Here is a 19275-nt window from a genome sequence, read left to right on the forward strand (position 1 = left end):
AGGGATGACCCGTCATCCAGGAGGATCCAAGATAAGAGGAAGGGAGGGGGGGGGTCAATGGGTGTGGAGTATGTGAGGATGGAATGGGTGGGAGTGGATTTTATTATGCCTTTGCTTTTTGGCATAATTCTATGAATATAAGTGTAATACATAGCTATAATAAATATAGCGATGAATACAATAATTACTTGCATAATCGACGCCTGATGGCAAGGGATCACACTGCCGATGCGCTAGTTCAAATATTTGTAAACACAGACAAATGACGATCAATGGAGGGAAATTAAATAATAGATTGAATCAATAAACTTTCAACATGGAATTCAACATTTGCTAAAATGTGTTAGTTATAGTACACAAGACCACCTCAACCGGCAGTAAATTCCACAAATTTACGTATGCTGAAAAATCTCCGTCGAACTTCAAGATAAGAACGAATGTGAGTAATCTCATGGTCATGGGCCCCTGCAATAGGCATGTGACATATACCAATATAGTATCGTTTTGAACAGTAAATTGGTTAGGAGGACGCATACAAATCTGTAAAAATTAGTTATTTGCCCTGCATTTTTTTTTTCGTGAAAAACGTCTTCCCAACAGTATTCGTGCTGATTCGAATGTCGGACCTGGCGTTCGTTCCTATCGAAAATCATTCGTTCTGTATCCCCACTTCCCCTTGCCCCCAGCTATTTGGGGGACCATATTTGGAAATCGGGGTTATTGGGTGAAGGAAACGACAGCAAAGCGAGTGATTCTTTACATAAACGAACGTCACATTTGTTTGAATCGGTAATAATACTGCTGGGGAAATATTTTTTTTCACTGAAAAACTGCAAATGAAATATTTTTTACCGCCAGGGACATGAGCCGAATTTAAATTTATGCTGCCCGATATATTACGATGTTTCCATGTATCTGAAACGTAATATTCGTTGTTTTCACAAAATCGTTATACTTTGAACAAACGAATAACCTGTAACTTTGAAAACATCAACAACTAAGAAATATACAACGCAAAGTTTTGAAGTCGACTCACTACTAAAGCACACTATGCTACGTAGGCTGTGTACAGGCAACAAAAGGAATCTGGATAATTCAAACTTTCTTTGTGAGGAAGCCAAATACCATCAAATTGTGAAAAAATACAAAAGAAGGAAAGAAATATATTTAAGAATACAGACGTAATAACAAATAGCCTGTAATTACCCTATAATATAGTACATCAGGAATGATTCAGTTCACATTGAATGATAATTATTTGGATCGGAAGAGCCGACCTCTTTGTATTTTCATTGTGATTCAAATTTCCTGTCTCTTACCTTGTCCGGCACTCGATCTTGCGAATAACCACTTCCAGATATCAAACGATTCACAGTACTAGCGATAATAGCACAGTTAAACAACGAACCAACTACAACAGTTTTTCTATGCTCTTCTCGAACTTCAGTTCCTTCAAAATCAATCTGCTGCACTTCGACGAACGCTAGCCCACTAGGTACAAAAATTTCGCAATGAAAAGACGAGATATCTTTCTCATCCACACATAAGCAACACTTACCGGATTGTGCCTTTCCTTCCAGTGAACCATTCTGACCAGCACTTTGACAGTACTGCCAACTCTTCCCGATATCAACACGATGCCAACCTACTATTCAATTACACTGCAATTATGTATTCTCACTTTAATTCAGCACAAAAGTCAAGTGTAGACTGAATAGGGGCGCAAACCACGAAAAAAATCACCAAGGTGTACAGTCCTGTATACAACGTTGCTAATGGCTTCAACGAAAAACTTTTATTGATAAGTGCATTATCTGACAAAAATCTGCTATAAAGAAATGACTATATTCTAATTCACTGGATTAAATGTACCTATCACCAGGTCAATGATATGAGGAACCAAATATATATTTTAATTTGTCTCCCAGTGATAATTCGAACCTACGTTATAGGGGGGTGCCTGTATGAATACTCAATTCCATATTCTGTAATTAACAATATTCACAGGCTAATGGTCTCTTTGTGATTGACATGCATGGTATAGGTATAGATCGTTTCCTTATTTTTCTTCAATTTGAAAGAGAGAGCAACATACAGGTGCCTGCTCCTTTTACAGGATGATAACAGTGAACGTCTCTTATATCCTACATACTCCAAGCTTATTACTTATGCACACAAAATAGACATCTAATGGTAATGACCGTGTTTATCTCTGTTGCAGCTTTTCCGACGTAGTGCCAACCCCGAATATCGGGAGAAATTTTTATTTGCCCTTGAAGAGGAAGAAGTTTCGGATCGTGCACTTGTCTTCTATATGTATGCGTCGGATAAGTTCGCCAATACTTTAATTGGAGAGGCCTTACTTAAATTAAATGAATGTGACCTCAGTTCCAAAGTATCAACGATACTTGTCTTAAATGATAGTGGACAGGTAAGGGATATGTCTTTCGCTTTGTATAACGATAGTTTGTTGATATTGTCGTAACTTAAAAAGTAACTTTTGTAGACACACAGTTAGACCAATAGACAAGCAGGACTTCCTGTTAATATATATTTAATCAAAACCCTAAACGAATTTAATGCTTAGGTTGAACAGTGTGGTTCTTTCTGATTTTCCCTGTACACTACAATTAGATAAATATAGGTATAATACGCATGATTTGGAAATGACTCAGAATCAACTGATTAAATTTCTTCAAACACATATTATATGTAAATGTGAACACCAGAATCAATGTGTAAGGTCCAACCCTGGCCGTCCTAGGACTGTCCTTAGGAGTATCATGGGTTGCAGTGAACACAGGTTACATATATATTTCCCGCGTCTTTACCTAGAACAAGAACTACACATCCATTCCTCCTATGCCACGTGTCTAATAACATTGATTAAATAGAATTAAGCTAAAAGAATAAAATTTGCTAGATTTAACTGTGTTAAATTTATGTTTTCGCGTTCCTCATTGTTATGGTGATTGTGTTTTTGTCTCCGGCTGTTGATGCTGTCCTCCTTTGTTGCTCAAGACTCCCAAGAACATTCTCCTCTTCTTGGAACTGATTCTTTGTCGGATCTTCGCCCTCTCACAATCTATGTTGCAATGGTGCTCCCCGACGTGCTTATACAGGGCTTGTACTGTGTCTTAAAACCCATCCTAAACCAAGAGATCTCTGTCAGTGTAAGCTATCCGTATTAGCGACCTGAATTCTGGAATCATATCGCCTCTTTCTCTTCGATCTTTGATAGTTGGCAGACCCAGTGCTTTTTGTCTCTCTTCATATGGTTGCAGCCCTTTACATTCTCTTGCTCATACCACTCTGTGTAGGGATCATATCACTGATGCATATTCCAGTCTTGAATGGATCAGGGTTCATATGAGGTTTTCATAGTCTCGTCATCCAGTGGAAAAAAAAAAAAATACCTTTCTGCAGCAGTCCATACGTCTCACACAATCCTGCTGATATGTCTGTCAGGTGACAGGTTCTTTTATCAACACTCCCAAAATTTTCTCCTTTGTTTTTGTAATGAACTCATTTCTTAAGGGATAGTTTAAGGATGGCCTTGTGCAGCTATTGTCCATTTCTATTTTGTATTTTTTTACATTGAAAATAATTTTCCATTCTTGGCTCCATGGAAAGTGTCTAATCTTTTTTCTACAATAGCCCAGTGCTCCTTGTTCTTAAATATCATGATTTTTGCATCATCTGTAAACGTGTTGGCAGAAATTGTTGTATCTTCCATAATGTCATTGACATAGACAAGAAACATTATTATTGGTGCAAGCACTGAAGCTTATAGGACTTGTTACTGCTCTCCATCTTGACATCTTATCTTTTACTACTGTCCTCATGTACCTCCCCTTTAAAAAATATTTCATCCATTCAATAAGTTTTGTCTCTTAGTCCTCCAATAGGCTTCAATTTCCACAAAAGTTGATCATAAAGTACTTTATCAGAATCCTTTTGTAGGTTGAGGAACACAGTCCACCCAGCCCTCCTTGTCTTGCATCACATCAATCATTTTTGAGTAAAAACTTAAAAGATTTGATACACATAACTTTCAGATCAGAAACCAAACTGACTGCCAGAATGTTCATCTTTTCAAGATATTTGGCCCATTGCATCTTTTCAAGATATTTGGTCCACTGATCTTTAATAATCCTTTCACATAAATTCATTATTGTGCTGGTCAGTGAAACCAACCTATAATCTAATGGTATTTCCTTACTTCCACCTATGTGAATTGGTACCACATTAGCCACTTTCCACTCACGTAGCACTATTTTTTTTTTTTCTTTAATGCACATACCATGAATCTTGTCTTCCTGTTGTTTCCTACACTCTGTATCCAGTTTGAGAATCCGTCAGGTCCTGAGGCTTTTCTCACATCCCATGAACCAAAAAAACTGTTTGTGTGTAAGCACAAACAGTATGCATAGCTTCATAGAAAATAATATTGTCCATGATAATTTTCATTAATATTTTTAGATTTTTATATAATAATTTGTTTGTACTGATATTCATAAACACTTTGCAGAAGGGCCTAGGCTATGGAGAAATTATGTTTTCTCTTTCTTATCTGCCTACGGCTGAGAGACTAACTGTGGTTGTGGTTAAAGCACGCAGTCTTTCTTGGACAGGAGAGAAAACATCTGCTGATCCATTTGTAAAGGTGAGACATGTACAATTTTATTATATATTTTTTTCAGAATCATGGGTAGTTGTAGAGCATAATATATGTTTTATTCATTGCATTACGTAATTTTTGCTTAAGTTTAGCAAGGAGAGGGGTTGTGTAGTTAGTATGTAATTTTTTAATACTGTAATCTACTAGCAACTAAGAAAATTACATTGTACATGCTTTCTACAATGTAGTCTGAGAAAAAAAAATTATGTTGGCAAAACTAACCAATCATCAGTCAATTGCCTAGGTTTCTCTTGCAGGAGACCCGTGGTCCTAAAATGTCAAACAACAGTCATTAGGTTGATACAAAAAGAAAGAAAAAAAAAATATATATATATATATATATATATATATACATATATATATATATATATATATACATATATATATATATATATATATAAATATATATATATATATATATATATATATTATATATATATATATATATATATATATATATTGTCTGTAATGTGTTAGCGTTGAACCATGTAAGGTTAGTTTGTATGATTTTATGTAACATGATCGATAGTTATATGTAATTGGGTAGGCAAGTCTGTCTCTGTATCTACCAAATTGCGTTTACCATATTTACTGGCATATAAGACACATTTTTTTATGTATAAAAAAAATTCCCTGTGTCTAATGTGGCCATATTAAGGATGGAAAACTGAGCACAGTAGGCTAGGGAGCTGGATGAGCATACTGTGTTCACTAGGCATACAACTTGTTGCTTATAATGAAATATTGAAAACAAGCCAAATTATTACAGTAAATTGTGTAACTAATAATAAAACATTGAAAACAAGCAGAATTATCACAAATTTACAAAAAATTGCTTATGATATGTCAGCAACTATGAGGGGAACTCACATCATCTCACTAATCTCCTTCCCCAGCATACATAACTCACACCTGGTATATGGCTTACATTATTCAACAATTATACTACCTTTAAGAAACATTTGATAATTGTCTAGATTAAAAACGCTCATAGAAATTTGAAAGGAATGTTAAACTTTCATCTGCCTGTCAGCCATTTGGAACGAGTAGATTATTACAAAACCATAGTGATGTGATGGTGTGTCATCATTGGGTACCCTGTCCAGGTAGCCTGTTGGGGTATACAGTCACAGAATCATACAATTTCACTACAAATCCACTTCAAAATATCTTTCAATAAATTCATGATGAAGCATACTATTTTTCTACATAATATCATTGTAAAATAGGGGTGCGTCTTATATGCTGGCAAATATAACACGTAATTGTAGTGTACAGGAAAGGAGCAACATTTGTGGGGTCCTGTCTCTTAATCTCCAATTCATCTAGCTTCAATTAATCCAATCGATCTGCTACCTCTGGCCTTTCCTGCAGAAGACCCGCTGCCTTCAGGAAACCAGCTACAGCCTCTGGGCAGGTCCACAAGTCACCCAAGGAAGAGACATTGTACCGTTATCTCGGGACCATCAGTGTGGGCCACTGCAGCATGAGGCTGTGTACCTGGCTGTGTACATTATTTGCCACATAGTCTTAGTTGTCTTTGTGAAGGATGACTATATGCTAAAACTCCTTGTATATTTTGTCAGTTTAGCAAATAAGGTAAATACTACAAATCAATGTGCCTCCAGGTAGTTTGATTGACTCAACCACACATCATAGAACATACCAGTGCAAACCAAAAGGATAAAATTATAATATTGCATAGTAACAGAGGTCATGAACAAGTGTGGGGAAAGATTGTCTACTCCTCCAACCAACATAGCAAAATAATGACAACAGCAGTGGTCAACCATCATCACATCATCTGTCCATCTCCAATCACTTAACTTGCTAACAAAGCATACGAGATCTGTTAGAAAAGTATCCAACTTTATTTTTTAACTTGCTAACAAAGCATACGAGATCTGTTAGAAAAGTATCCAACTTTATTTTTTTTTGTGAAAACCTGATGGATTTGAATCAAGTGGGCTTACATGAGCCAACCTTGAACCTTCATGCGCATGCAGGAATTTTTTTCTGCCTGTTGATAGTGTCAATTGCTGGCAAGCAGCATTTGTGTGAGGTAGTGTGTAGTACCCTAGACGGTTTTTCATTGCTTTCACTGTGACGACTAAGATTTGGTTTCCAGGTTGTACCTGTACACCCAGGGCTCGTCACCAGTGATTATGGTATTCATGAAGTCAGGGTCATTGTTTGTGGAGTCCAGTATGTCCTGTGAGACTTCAACACAAAGTTACTTTTGCTCCATCGTCAGCAAGTTTTGGCACAAATTTCGCCACCACTCTCTTCATGGCCAAATCTTCGGTCACAATGGAATGTGCCGAAAAAGTACTGATGCCCACCTCTTCTGCAATTTCTCGGATAGTCACACAATAGTCCCGCATCACCACAGCATTCACTTTGGCAATGACCTAGTCATTTTGGCATGTTGATGGCCGACCAGAGCATTGCTCACTCTCCACCATTGTGTGGCCATCGTTAAACCGGTTGTACATACATACATACATATACCAAAGGCTTTTTCCCTCCTACATCAAGGGTAGCCAAAAAGAAAAAGGCATAGAAACCACTCCCACCCATTCCATTTCCTATATATTCCACTCCCCTCCATCCTCCTCCCTCCCTCTTATCTTGGCACCTCCTGGATGACGGGTCATCCCTGCATCCTGTCTACTGCCCTGGGTCAGAAGCAGTGTTGCAAGATACACCACATCCACAGCAAGGCCACTTCATAAATTCGGCGACCCCCCCTCTCCGTCCCCTCTTGCAGAAAAGGAGAAGACGAAGAGAAATCCCTTCGGGCTGCATCAAATTATTTCTCATAAATACTTCCTCACCCTCCATCCCCCACCCACTCCCCCTCATGCATAACAGCATCATCTATACACAACCCCTCTCCATTCACCCCTATCTTCTGTCCTCTCCCGTCCTTCCTCCACAGACATTCCTCTTTTGTAATGCCCCTTTCACCCCATCCATCCATCTCATCCTAGGACGCCCCCTCATATTCACTCCTTCCACCTCTGCCTTAATCTGTGTGATGCCCATAGCATTGTCACCGAAACCCATCCGAACCTTCCAAATGGTTTCCACCTGGCTGTCACCCAGTTTCTGGCAAAATTTGATGTAGTAGCACTGCTCCAGTCATTCCGTCATTTTCCTTGCAATGAAAAACCGCTGAGAGCACTACACACTACCTCACACAAATGCTGCTTGCCAGCAACTAATGCTGTCAAAAGGCAGGAAAAAATTCCTGCATGCACACAAAGGTTCAAGGTTGGCTCATCCATCAGGTTTTTGCAAAAAAAAAAAAAAAAAAACAAAAAAAAAAAAAAAAAGGATACTTTTCTAACAGACCTCGTATACTGGAAGGTGATCTGAATGCACACCATCCAATCTAATTTGATTTTTCATATTCTTTGCCATTTGCCTATTTCCTGGGGTTGTAGGTATGAAGCTTGTTTTGGAGAAGTGTTTGTTGATATTGCAATGCTAGTTTGGTGAAGGTATTTTCCCTTGGATTGCTTCAAATGCGTCATGGATGGAGGGTGGGTTTAAACTATTTTTTTATTTTTCATTGTTGCCCTCTTTTTTCCTATCAGTTATATATGTCTCTTTCAATTTTTTTTCTTTTGTTGTTAATTAGTTTTGTGATGCCCTTGTTTGATTGTTGTCACTGTCAATTTATTTTTTCTTTTTCTTTTTTTGGGTGGCTATCTTGTGTGTAGTTTGAATTAAATTTTTTCTGTAATCTCTCTTAATGTGTCTTACATATGCCTCCTGAATGGATATTGCTATCTCATCTACTGCTTTATCTGTGGATGATAGGAACAGAGACCATTGTAGTGGACAGGGAGGGGCTGAAATTCAGTGAAAGAAGAAGCATTAATTAGTTGGAGGGCTTTGGACTCTACTACCTAGTTTAAGAGTTCTGATTTAGATGACTCACCACAAACTTGTGGAGCATATGCCGTATATGGGAAAATAAGTCCTCTGTATAGGATCAGCAGTTGTATTGGAGTTGTGAAATTTTGAAGGTGGTGCTGCACTCCAAGTTTCATGGAAGCTGCTTTAGCGATAAGTGAGATGTTGTTTCCAGCTGAGTTAAATATGTACCAAGAATGTTTAATGTGTTGGAAAGATAAAGTTGTATATTTACCTAATTGTGATATACTGGAAAGGACCTATGAATGTTTGGTCCCATCTCTTCTTCCCTATTCATCACACTGAACTTTAAACTGATTTATAATTTTTGACTGGACTATGTCTTTTTTGGCTATTCCATGAGTTTATGCAGTATGGAAAAATGTGTATCTTGATATCCCTCAAGAATTGATATTTATTTATTTATTTATTTACTTATTTTTCAATTTTTTCCTATGGCTTCATGATGTCCTCTTTACCAAACCAAGAGATCTATGTCAGTTTTATCAACCCCTTTCATTAGTCTGAAAACTAATGATAGTAGGTCCCCTATTTCTATTCTTTCATTTCACTGTGTATCTGTTAGGCTGGGGATCAGTTTGGTTGCTATGTTGTTGTTTTTTTCCCTGCTTATTTACCATCCTTGATTTGCATCCATCATTGTATAGACACGGTAAAGGAAACATGGACTGGAGGTGAAGCTTTTTCACCTCCAGTCCATGTTTCCTTTACCGTGTCTATACAACTTGTTCACATGGATTTTCATCCATCATTGTTTCTTATTATCATTAACTGTATGTACAAAGCCAGACTAAGTTTCAAGTTTGTTCCTTGCATGATAATTTTCCAGAATTGCTTTCCTCTTCATGTGTTTTGATTTACCAACAGGTATATGTACTACAAAATGGCAAGAAGTTCATGAAGAAAAAAACAAGTGTGAAAAAGGATACCACATCTCCTGTATTCAATGAAGCAATGATTTTTAACATTCCTGCACCTGCCCTACATGTATGTATTATTTATTTTTTGGTTGTCTGATTCACCAGTTTAGAAAATGCACATTATGCATATCCTGGTTATATGTGAAATGAAAGTGTAAGATAAGGGTAGGTGGGAGGTAATAGGAATGAGAATGTATAAATCATGGATTGAGAGAGCAAAAGCTGTAGCTGGATTGTTTAGTAAGGATGTGTGGAAGTGGTTCTATGAACTTAAGGAAATAACAACAAAGTAATGTTGTAGCACATATGTAAAATAATACTAATGAGCCACTTTCAGAGAAGAATAGGCGAAAGTAAAAAGTTCCATATATTTCGATCACCAACTGTGATCCTCCTCAGCAGATGTGATCGAAATATATGGAACTTTTTACTTTCGTCTATTCTTCTCCGAAAGTGGGTCATTAGTATTAAGGAAATAAATGAATAAATTATATCATACATATTTATTTACCTAGTTGTATTTTACGGAGAGAAGCGAGTAAATGCCTTGGTGGTTTAAAGAGTGTAATGAGAAATAGACATTTGGGAATGGATGCGAAGAGGAGACTGTATGAAGGAGTGATTGTGCCAACAGCACTGTATGGGGCAGAAACGTGGAACATAAGAGAAGAAGAGAGAAGGAGTTTGAATGTGTTTGAGATGAGGTGTCTGAGAAGTATGGTGGGGGTTACTAGGCTAGATAGAGTGAGAAATGAGGAGGTGAGGAGGAGAACAGGGGTGAAAAAGGATTTGGGAGAGAGGGTTGATGAAAGAATATTAGGATGGTTTGGACACATGGAAAGAATGAGTGAAGAAAGACTAGTAAAAGAGGTATGGAAGGCAGATGTGGAGGGAGTGAACATGAGACGTCCTAGGATGAGGTGGATGGATGGGGTGAAGGGGGCTTTGGGGAAGAGGGGAATGTCTGTTGAGGAAGGAAGGGAGAGGACGGAAGACAGAGGTGAGTGGAGAATGGTTGTATATGGATGATGTTGTGACTGCATGAGGAGGAATAGGCGGGGGTCTCCTTATATGCAAAGGGGGACGGAGAGGGGGGGTCGCCGATTAAATGAAGCGGCCTTGCTGTGGATGTACTGTGTCTTGCGACACTGCTTCTGACCCAGGGCGGTGGGCAGGGTTCAGGGATGACCCGTCATCCAGGAGGTGCTCAGATGAGAGGAAGGGTGGGAGGGGTGTGGAGTGTATTTAGGGATGAAATGGGTGGGAGTGTTTTTATGCCTTTCCTTTTGTGGCTACCTCCCTTGGAAGGGGGAAAAAGCCTTGGTATATGTATGTATGTATGTATTTTACGGGAAGGGGAGCTATGCTCGTGGTGTCCCGTCTTCATATCTCATTTTATCTAAACTGTTTTTAAATTCATGTATTGTTTTGATGATGAACTTGTGTCTCTGTCTTTGTCTCTTTCTGGTTCACTTTGGTTCTGCCTTACTAATGATAATGGCAATGACAAAAGAAAAATGATGACGAAATTGTAGTTCACGACTGACAGAACACCATAACCATCATTTGCATAACAGTGTGTATGGCATACAACTGGTAAACAGTACATTATATATCGGTATATAACTGAACAAGATACATTGATCTCACCAAAGGATTACAAAGGCGGAGCATGCCGACAGGAGACCTTTTGGTCCATATCTAGGTCAGATGCAAAAAAAAAATCATAATAATGATTAATAAATAAATGAATAAAAACTAATAATGTAAATTATAAATAAAATGCATAAATAAATGCATAGGTATAGTTAGATAATAGACAAACAGGTAATTAGTAAATAATAATAAATTGACATATAGTTTTGATGTTCTACTCTGTTTGGATTCATTCATCAGAAATGTACATTTTCTAATTACAGACAGTGCAGCTGCGTTTAACAGTGTCTGAACACACGACAGATGGAAAAGCCTCATCTGTTGGTCATGTGATTGTTGGCACACAAGCAACGGGCAAGGCACTTTCCCATTGGAATCAAATGATGTCTGCACTTAGGAAGCCTATTGGGATGTGGCACCCTCTCAGGAGATAGACAGGTGACTGATTAAATGAAAAAGGTGTATACTGAATCCATCAGGAAAGTCAAGCATGATAGGCTGTTTAACCTACTATTATACAGTATGTGAATGATTGAGAAAAATATAGCAAGAAAGTTATGAGATAATCTGGTATGTAGATCATTCTGTAGAATAAAATTGGTAGTACACTGTTCATAGGTGACATCATAATAAATGCATAGTTACAGAGTAATAGAAGAAATTATGTGCTGGAATATAAGCAGCAGTTGTGGCAGTATAGTACAAAGAAAACAAGATCTTTAGAGAGAGAAAAGAAAAGAAAAAAAAGAATCTGCAAAAAAAGAGCAAGTAGATTTAGTTTGGGGGTAAGAAATTTTACCATATGGGGTAGGGATAGACAAAATATATGAAAAAACACTCATAACAAATGAATATAGTATATATTTGTGCACAACATGAAAAAAGTGATGGTGTACTCATGAGGAAAGTTAATGGATGGTGATTTTCATTGATAGCAAAATACCATGTAGACTGTTATGTAGTCTTTTATGAGAATGTACAGATATGGTGCAAATGTTTTAAAGAAGACAGTTATGGGCAAACGTCCAATATGAAGTGGACTTACTACCTGAACAGGAACAAATGAGATAATTGAGCAGGTAATATTGTACCTTTGGTATACATAATCAGAAATTAAACGATTTATCGGACCTTGAATAGTAACCAAAACTTTTTGCAATATGTATTACAGCACAAAGTAAAAGGGAGGAGAGTGAAATAATCAGGTTACAGAATTCAGTTGAAAATATGGAAAAGACAGAGAAATGGAGTAAAGGAACGTGCAAAACATATCATTATTATTGAACAAGAGCTATAAGATTATCATTCCCTGCTGCTGAAGAAAGTGCCTCTGTGCTAATTTCAATGTAAAATTATTGATGTAATTAAAGAAATGTATGTGATGCTAATAGGTTATGCTGTAATTATGTATATTTATGGTTGATCATGATAAAGGGTAGCCTATGATTAACAGGAACATTAGCATTCTCTGAAAGTGATAATTCTGTATGTAGCCTTTCTTAGATATGTAAAATTAAATATTTGTACTTCATTGTGTTCATTCTGTAGTGCAGGGCATCAGTGAAGCCATGATATGCAGACAGAATGAGATGAGAAGTCATTGACAATGCTGTATGTTTTCAGAGATTCTATACATACTTCTGTAGTAGGGAAGTGTGCATACCAAACAAGTAACTAGAGACATAAGGACACTGCCTTGAAGACAGAGTTCATATGCTGGAAAAATGAGACGTCCCTCAGTAAAATCAAATAGAATGAACTTCGAAGAATTGGAGATGTAGTCATCACCTTTGCCTTATGTGCTTTAGTTAAAATTGCAGAATATGTATTTACCTAATTGTAATATACAGGAAAAGAGCTACACTCATGGAGTTCCGTCTTTTTTCCATTTATCAAACTTGGCTTTGAATTTATCTCTGGTTTCAGGTTGGATTATGTCTTCTTTTAGGCTATTTCATGAGTTGACACATTTGTATGATTTTTTTTTTATGTCCCTCAACCATGTTGTCATTTACAATTTATTTCTATGACCTTGTGACACCCTCCCATTTCAAATTTTGAAATTTCTGTCAGGTTTATCTATCTCAATGACCTGATCACCATGATCATATCACTTCTTTCTCTTCTCTTATAATGATTACACATCCAATGCACCTAATCTTTCTATTGATATAGTTTATCAGCCAGACTGAGGATAATTTTGGTTACTGCATTTTGTATTCTATCTTATCTATATCCTTCATTTTGTGTAGAGACAACACCACTGGGGAATAATGACAAGTACCTGGAACTAGTGGCTCTACAAGATGGATGTCAGAGAATTATTTCTTATCTACCTATCTTCAAAATCTTTCAACACTCTCAGCTCTATCTGGAGTTGCCCTGATGGGTTGGCACTCAGTGTCTAAACTGAGCACAAGATCACTCTCTTTCAACTTCAGTTATGTTTTCTCCACCAATTCACATAAGAAGAGCTGACAAGGCCTCTTTCTACTATAAGGTGATATAGAAACTGCTGTACTCTAACACACAGAACAGTCCAAAATTTCTTGAGGAAGAGATCCGTGGGAAAGCCCATGAACTGTTGTCAGCTACAATGGAGTGAGTGATCACTCAATCAATCCATTGCCCCTGGTCTCTCTCTTAGAAGACCCATGGCCTCCAGGAAACTGACAACAGCCTCCAGAAAACTGGCAGCACCCTCCAGGCAGGGCCATAACTCAGTGAAGACATATTGTATTTTCTGGGGATAGTGTGTAGCACTGTAATATGAGGTGTTGTGTGTCTTCTGTGTGGTGGTTGCACCTGGGGTACTTTGAATGTGGCCAGGCCTATTCTGTGTTGGTACTGTCTCAATGCCAGATGGTGTCCTGAACACAGGTATGCCAGTGTGGATTTTGTCTTGTATGGGTTTTTTTCTGTGGGGTTATTGCTGGAGTATTGAGTTTGGTGGTCTTTCTAGAACTTATTTAGTTATCCCAATGTGTGTTTCTGTGTGGATATTTTGTGTGGTGTGGGTGGTAGGTTGTTATAGATGGTTGAATAGTACACTGCTGGTGTGGTTTTTTTGTTATATCCTGTTGGTGGTTGTTATGGCTCTGGCGTCTTTTGTACGAATCTTTACTTGGCCAGTGTATGAATTCTTGGAAACATGCCTTTTTGAAATGTAATCTTTCCCTTCCTTTTTTTGTTGGATTTTTTCCTACTCCATCAAGGAATGAGATATACACACATTTACAATTATTGTCAAATTTACTTATACTAATTTACAGTATCTTATTGAGGGGTGTGGGAAAATGTGCATGGAGGCGAGTGTGGCACTCAATTCTCTTATAGGCACAAAGCTGAGTGATGCACATGAATGCTGTATAGCAATTAATATATAATTATTTTACACAAACTTTCCAAGTTACATGAACTCACACATGTCTCTCACTTTTTACTGTGTGAGAGTAAGGCTTACAAATGTTCTCATCTACCTATTTTTCTGTCATCATAAGTGGTACCACATCATAATTAGCAGGCCATCTTCTTCCATGCATCCTCTGAGCTTGTGTTTTTGGTGTGAACATACCCGCATCATATGCTTTGGTTAGGAAGGTGATACTGGGAATCCTTCGTGAAAAATCTGCAGCTGAGATTATTTTAATGCTATGTACTACAACAATTTTCTAGCTTTATCTATTTCTACCTATTTCTATTATCTATAACATATATCAAGACAATAATCCATTTGAAATATACCATGACATATATCCCCCCCTCCATGAAAAAATATATATATATAAACCTGTGAGGACTTAACCATCTTATGTCTAGGTGTCACAATGCATCAGTCACCACATTAAATTTTCTGGGTATGTGATGAATGCTTAAATCATATTACTGGAGTCTAACACTGTTATATTTTCCCTTTGATATATATTTCAATGGATTATGGTCACTCAAAATCAATATCATTTCATCTAAGAAAAATTAACATTTTTGGATGGGTATTATTTACAATTGTTGAGTACCACTTTTGGTACTCTTTAATTACCACTGATGTGAACAAGATGGATTTCAAGACACCATCTTTCTCTTGAGCACCTATTGTCATGTTACTGGCATCACAGAACAAATAAAAAGTTTTACAATAATCTTCATGAAAGTAGCAGTTGCCAACAAGACTGACGAGTTAAACACCATATGAGGATGGAGCCTTTATTTGTATGACATTTCGCTTATTACAGCTTTTTCAAGTACAAGTTGAGATACACATGCTCGATTTCAAGCATGTGTATCTCAACTTGTACTTGAAAAAGCTGTAACAAGTTGAGATACACATGCTCGATCTCAAGCATGTGTATCTCAACTTGTACTTGAAAAAGCTGTAATAAGCGAAACATCATACAAATAAAGGCTCCATCCTCATATGGAGTTTAACTCGTCAGTTTTACAATAATCTTGAGCAATCAAGACAGGATGGTCTGAAAGAAGCCTCTTATATTCTGCAATGGCTGCATATATGCCCACAACCCACCTAAAATAACTACAAGAGAACTTGCGGGTTAAAGGAGCAGCTACCTCTGCAAGATTTGGACAATGCCTCTGATACAATCCTAACATGCCCATAATTCTCCTGATGTCTCTTCTTGTCTTCGAGATGTTGTAGTCTACAATGTCATTCACCTTGGCTTCCTATGGTTTGATGCAGTTTTGTCCAACTTGATGCCCCAGGTACTCAATGGTGCTCCTGCAGAAGACACTCTTTTTCAAGTTTAGAGTAAGTTGGGCTTGTTCCAATCTGTTGTATAAACTTTTTAACTTCATCATATGGTCCTCCGATGTGTTAGTAAAAACAATGTCATCTGAATATACCCTGATGCCTGGCAGTTCCTCAACTAACCAATTGATAAGGTGCTGGAAAGATGATCCACTGTTTTTCATGCCAAATAGTCACTTTGTACTGAAAGTGTCTATATGGGGTAACAAAAGCAGATATCTCTGCATATAAGGGAGATCTGATTATCTCCCTTCATTAAATCTATCTTGGACAAAAACTTAGCTGCAGCAACTTCTGCAATCAAAGCATCTATTCTGGGGTGAAGGTAAGGGTCTGCATTCGTGACTTTGTTTACCTTCCTGCAATCAACACACAAAAGCCACTCACATCCAGGTTTGGGTACTAACACAAATGGAGAAGCTCAAGCATTAGTGCTATTCTCTACCAGTCCTTGTTCTATTAATCAATCCACTTCATCTGCCATAATTCTCCTCTTATGGGGCAATAATCTGTAGCGGTTATGTCTCACTGGCTTGGTTCCTTTTTCTAAGATGACATTGTGGGTAATGGCTTGGGTATCATTGAGGCATGAGGAAAATATGGAGGTATACTTACAGGGGAGCACTCAAACCTCTTCACACATCTCTCCTGTGAGTGACAATATGGTTTCCTCTAATATCTCACTCATATCCAATGTCTAAATCATAAAAGAAGTTAAAATCCCTTATGTCTGAATCAAGGTTCTCATGGACTCATCCTGTCTTGATCATACATGTTTCATCTTCTGACACCTTTCTGCAAAATTATTTTAAACATATTGATACTCTCCTCTTGCACTCCTGATCCCCTCCTTGGATTTCCTAAATAATTATCATCTCCTTTTCTCTCCAGCACATTGAATGGTCCCTATTTTGGATGCAGTGAGATGGGCTGAGGAGTAAGAATTAGGGCATAATCACCCACAATGAATTCCCCCCTGTCTTCCTATCATAATATCCCTTTCAAATTTCTTAAGAATTTTCAAGTTCTTCCTAATTCTCAAATGTTTTTTAATTTTTTGAAGTTAGTACCTATAAACTTTGAATACAGGGTTTCACCATCAGAACCTGTTGAGAGCATTTGCTCATACAGAGAGGCAACGGATTCTTGTGGGGCTCTACTGAACATTTAATAAAAAAGAGAAAATCCTAGGCCTTCATGCTTAGTTATTCTAGTGGCATACAATAACAGATCTATGCATTCATCCCAGTTCTTAAATTCTAAGATAAATGTTCTGATCATGTGTTTAAAGGTTTTGTAAAACCTCTCGAAATTCCCATGATTTTGTGGGTGGTATGCTGATGTGACCACATGCTTTATGTTGAAGACTTCCATAGCTCCTTTGAATATCCCACTAAAAAAATTGTGCCCCTGTCACTTTGAATTTCCCAAGGCATGCCCATCTTGCTAAGGTAAGACATTAAGGCTTTTGTGATTGTCTTTGTCTTAATGTTTGGCAAAGGTATTACATCTGCATACTGAGTGGACTGACATGATGGTCTACAGGAGGGATTTTCCTTAGTTTTTGGAAAGGTGCCTACACAGTCTATAATTAACTTAATAAAAGGTTCATCCACTACTAGGACTCTACACATAGGTACCTTTTTCGGGGTGTTGTTTGGTTTCCCAACCAATTGGCAAACTAAACACTCTTTTACAAATTGCTTGACACTGTCTGCTAGGTGCTACCAATAGAATACATTTTAGATTACCCCCTTTGTCTTGGTCCTTCCAAGGTGAGCACATGTAACTTCATGCATCAAGATCCTCTTCCTGATTTGGGATTACAATCTGCGTGGTGATGTCAACACACCTCCCACATTTTCTGGTAACTTGTATCTTCTAAGAAGAATACCATCTTCAATGACAACCTTAATCTTACTGTAGTTCCCTTCTTCCTGCTCCTCCTCCTTAGCTGCTCAGCACATTTCTCTCAACCCTGGGTCCTCCTGGTGAAATTGGAGAAGCTTCTCTCAATTTATATATTCCTTGGGGGTCATTTCTGCTTGGAGGTTAAACTTCCTGGTTCTCCTTCCATATCTTATGCTCATTTCTGCTTCTCCTCCTTGCTGTCATCTACTCCATATCAGGTTCCCTTTTCAGTCACGTCCACATCCTCTTCTACATTTTCTTGGATTAAGCGTCCTACTTCATACTCATTCAGCTCTCCCTGCCTTTCCTCGATCTGCCACATCAACTTCATCATTGTGTTTATCTCATCATAGGATTTTTCACTATCATCTGCCTTACCTGGAGTACATCGCCTATATCGTTCCTAAGGATATCAATCCTTCTCACTGGCAACTCTGTTACTCCTATTTCAACTCTTATTGTCCTACCATCTATTTCTAGTAACATCCTTGCTATGGGCACTAATGTTGTCACTCCTGATGCTAGACCCATGGCATACTGGTCTATTTATCCATCTTCCTATCCTTGTATTACATTTGGCCTCAAAATGGTGTGGGTTGTCCCTGTGTCATGCAAAATCAAAACTTCATATCTCTGTTCACTTCCTTCCACTATTATCCTAGTGTTTTTCATGCATGGCAAGCACTCTTGACCTACTTTTGAATCTTCTATCTTACCTAACCTATCTTCACTTACACAACAATTGTCAGCCTTATTCCCTACCACTTCCTTCTTTTCTTGTCTTTTTCAGATCTTCTGGTCTCCAGTCTTATGTCCCCCTATTTCCATTTCCCTTGGCTGGCCTGTTTCCCATTTCTTCCCCATGACTCTCCATCTGGCCTAGGATAGCAATCTTGGGCCTTATGCCCAAATCTACCACAGTTAAAGCACTGAGCTGACCTCCTCCGATTATCTCCTGTTTGTGGTCTTATGTGTCTCTGGTTTGGTATTGCAAATGCACCTCTGTTCTCACCACTAGGCATCTGTTCCACACTTATTCCTCTAACTCCTTCTGTCCTTAACCAATACTCTTCTGCATAACTTGCTGCCTGCATCAATGTCTCATATTTTTGTGTGGACACATACAACAAAGTCTCAGCATCTAATGTGTCAAGGAATTGCTCAATCGCAATCACCTCCTTTATTTTCTCAACAGTTACTGCATTTTCTGAACACAGCCAATTATCCAAGTTTCTACATATTTTATTAGCAAGCACTATATATCCGCAACCAATTTCATCCCTAGCCTCTCTGAATTTCTTTCTATAATACTCTGGGGTAATGTTATATATTTTCAATATCTCATCTTTGACCTTTTCATAATCCTTAATATCCTTTTCATCTAATGTAGAGTATGC

General features: G+C 37.8%; 1 protein-coding gene across 1 annotated transcript in view; it reads left to right on the forward strand.

The window, feature by feature from the left end:
- LOC143037862 (uncharacterized) overlaps nt 1–19275 on the forward strand; it is a 107673-nt gene that overhangs the window by 75819 nt on the left and 12579 nt on the right. The window contains exons 8-11 of the mRNA XM_076206447.1: nt 2222–2431; nt 4532–4666; nt 9494–9613; nt 11466–11640. Of these exons, the coding sequence (XP_076062562.1) occupies nt 2222–2431; nt 4532–4666; nt 9494–9613; nt 11466–11636 (636 nt within the window). The 3' untranslated portion in view covers nt 11637–11640. The remainder of the gene's footprint in view (nt 1–2221; nt 2432–4531; nt 4667–9493; nt 9614–11465; nt 11641–19275) is intronic.

The sequence above is a fragment of the Oratosquilla oratoria genome, chromosome 23, assembly GCF_046742065.1.
Source record: "Oratosquilla oratoria isolate Oo_2021 chromosome 23, ASM4674206v1, whole genome shotgun sequence".
NCBI lineage: Eukaryota > Metazoa > Arthropoda > Malacostraca > Stomatopoda > Squillidae > Oratosquilla > Oratosquilla oratoria.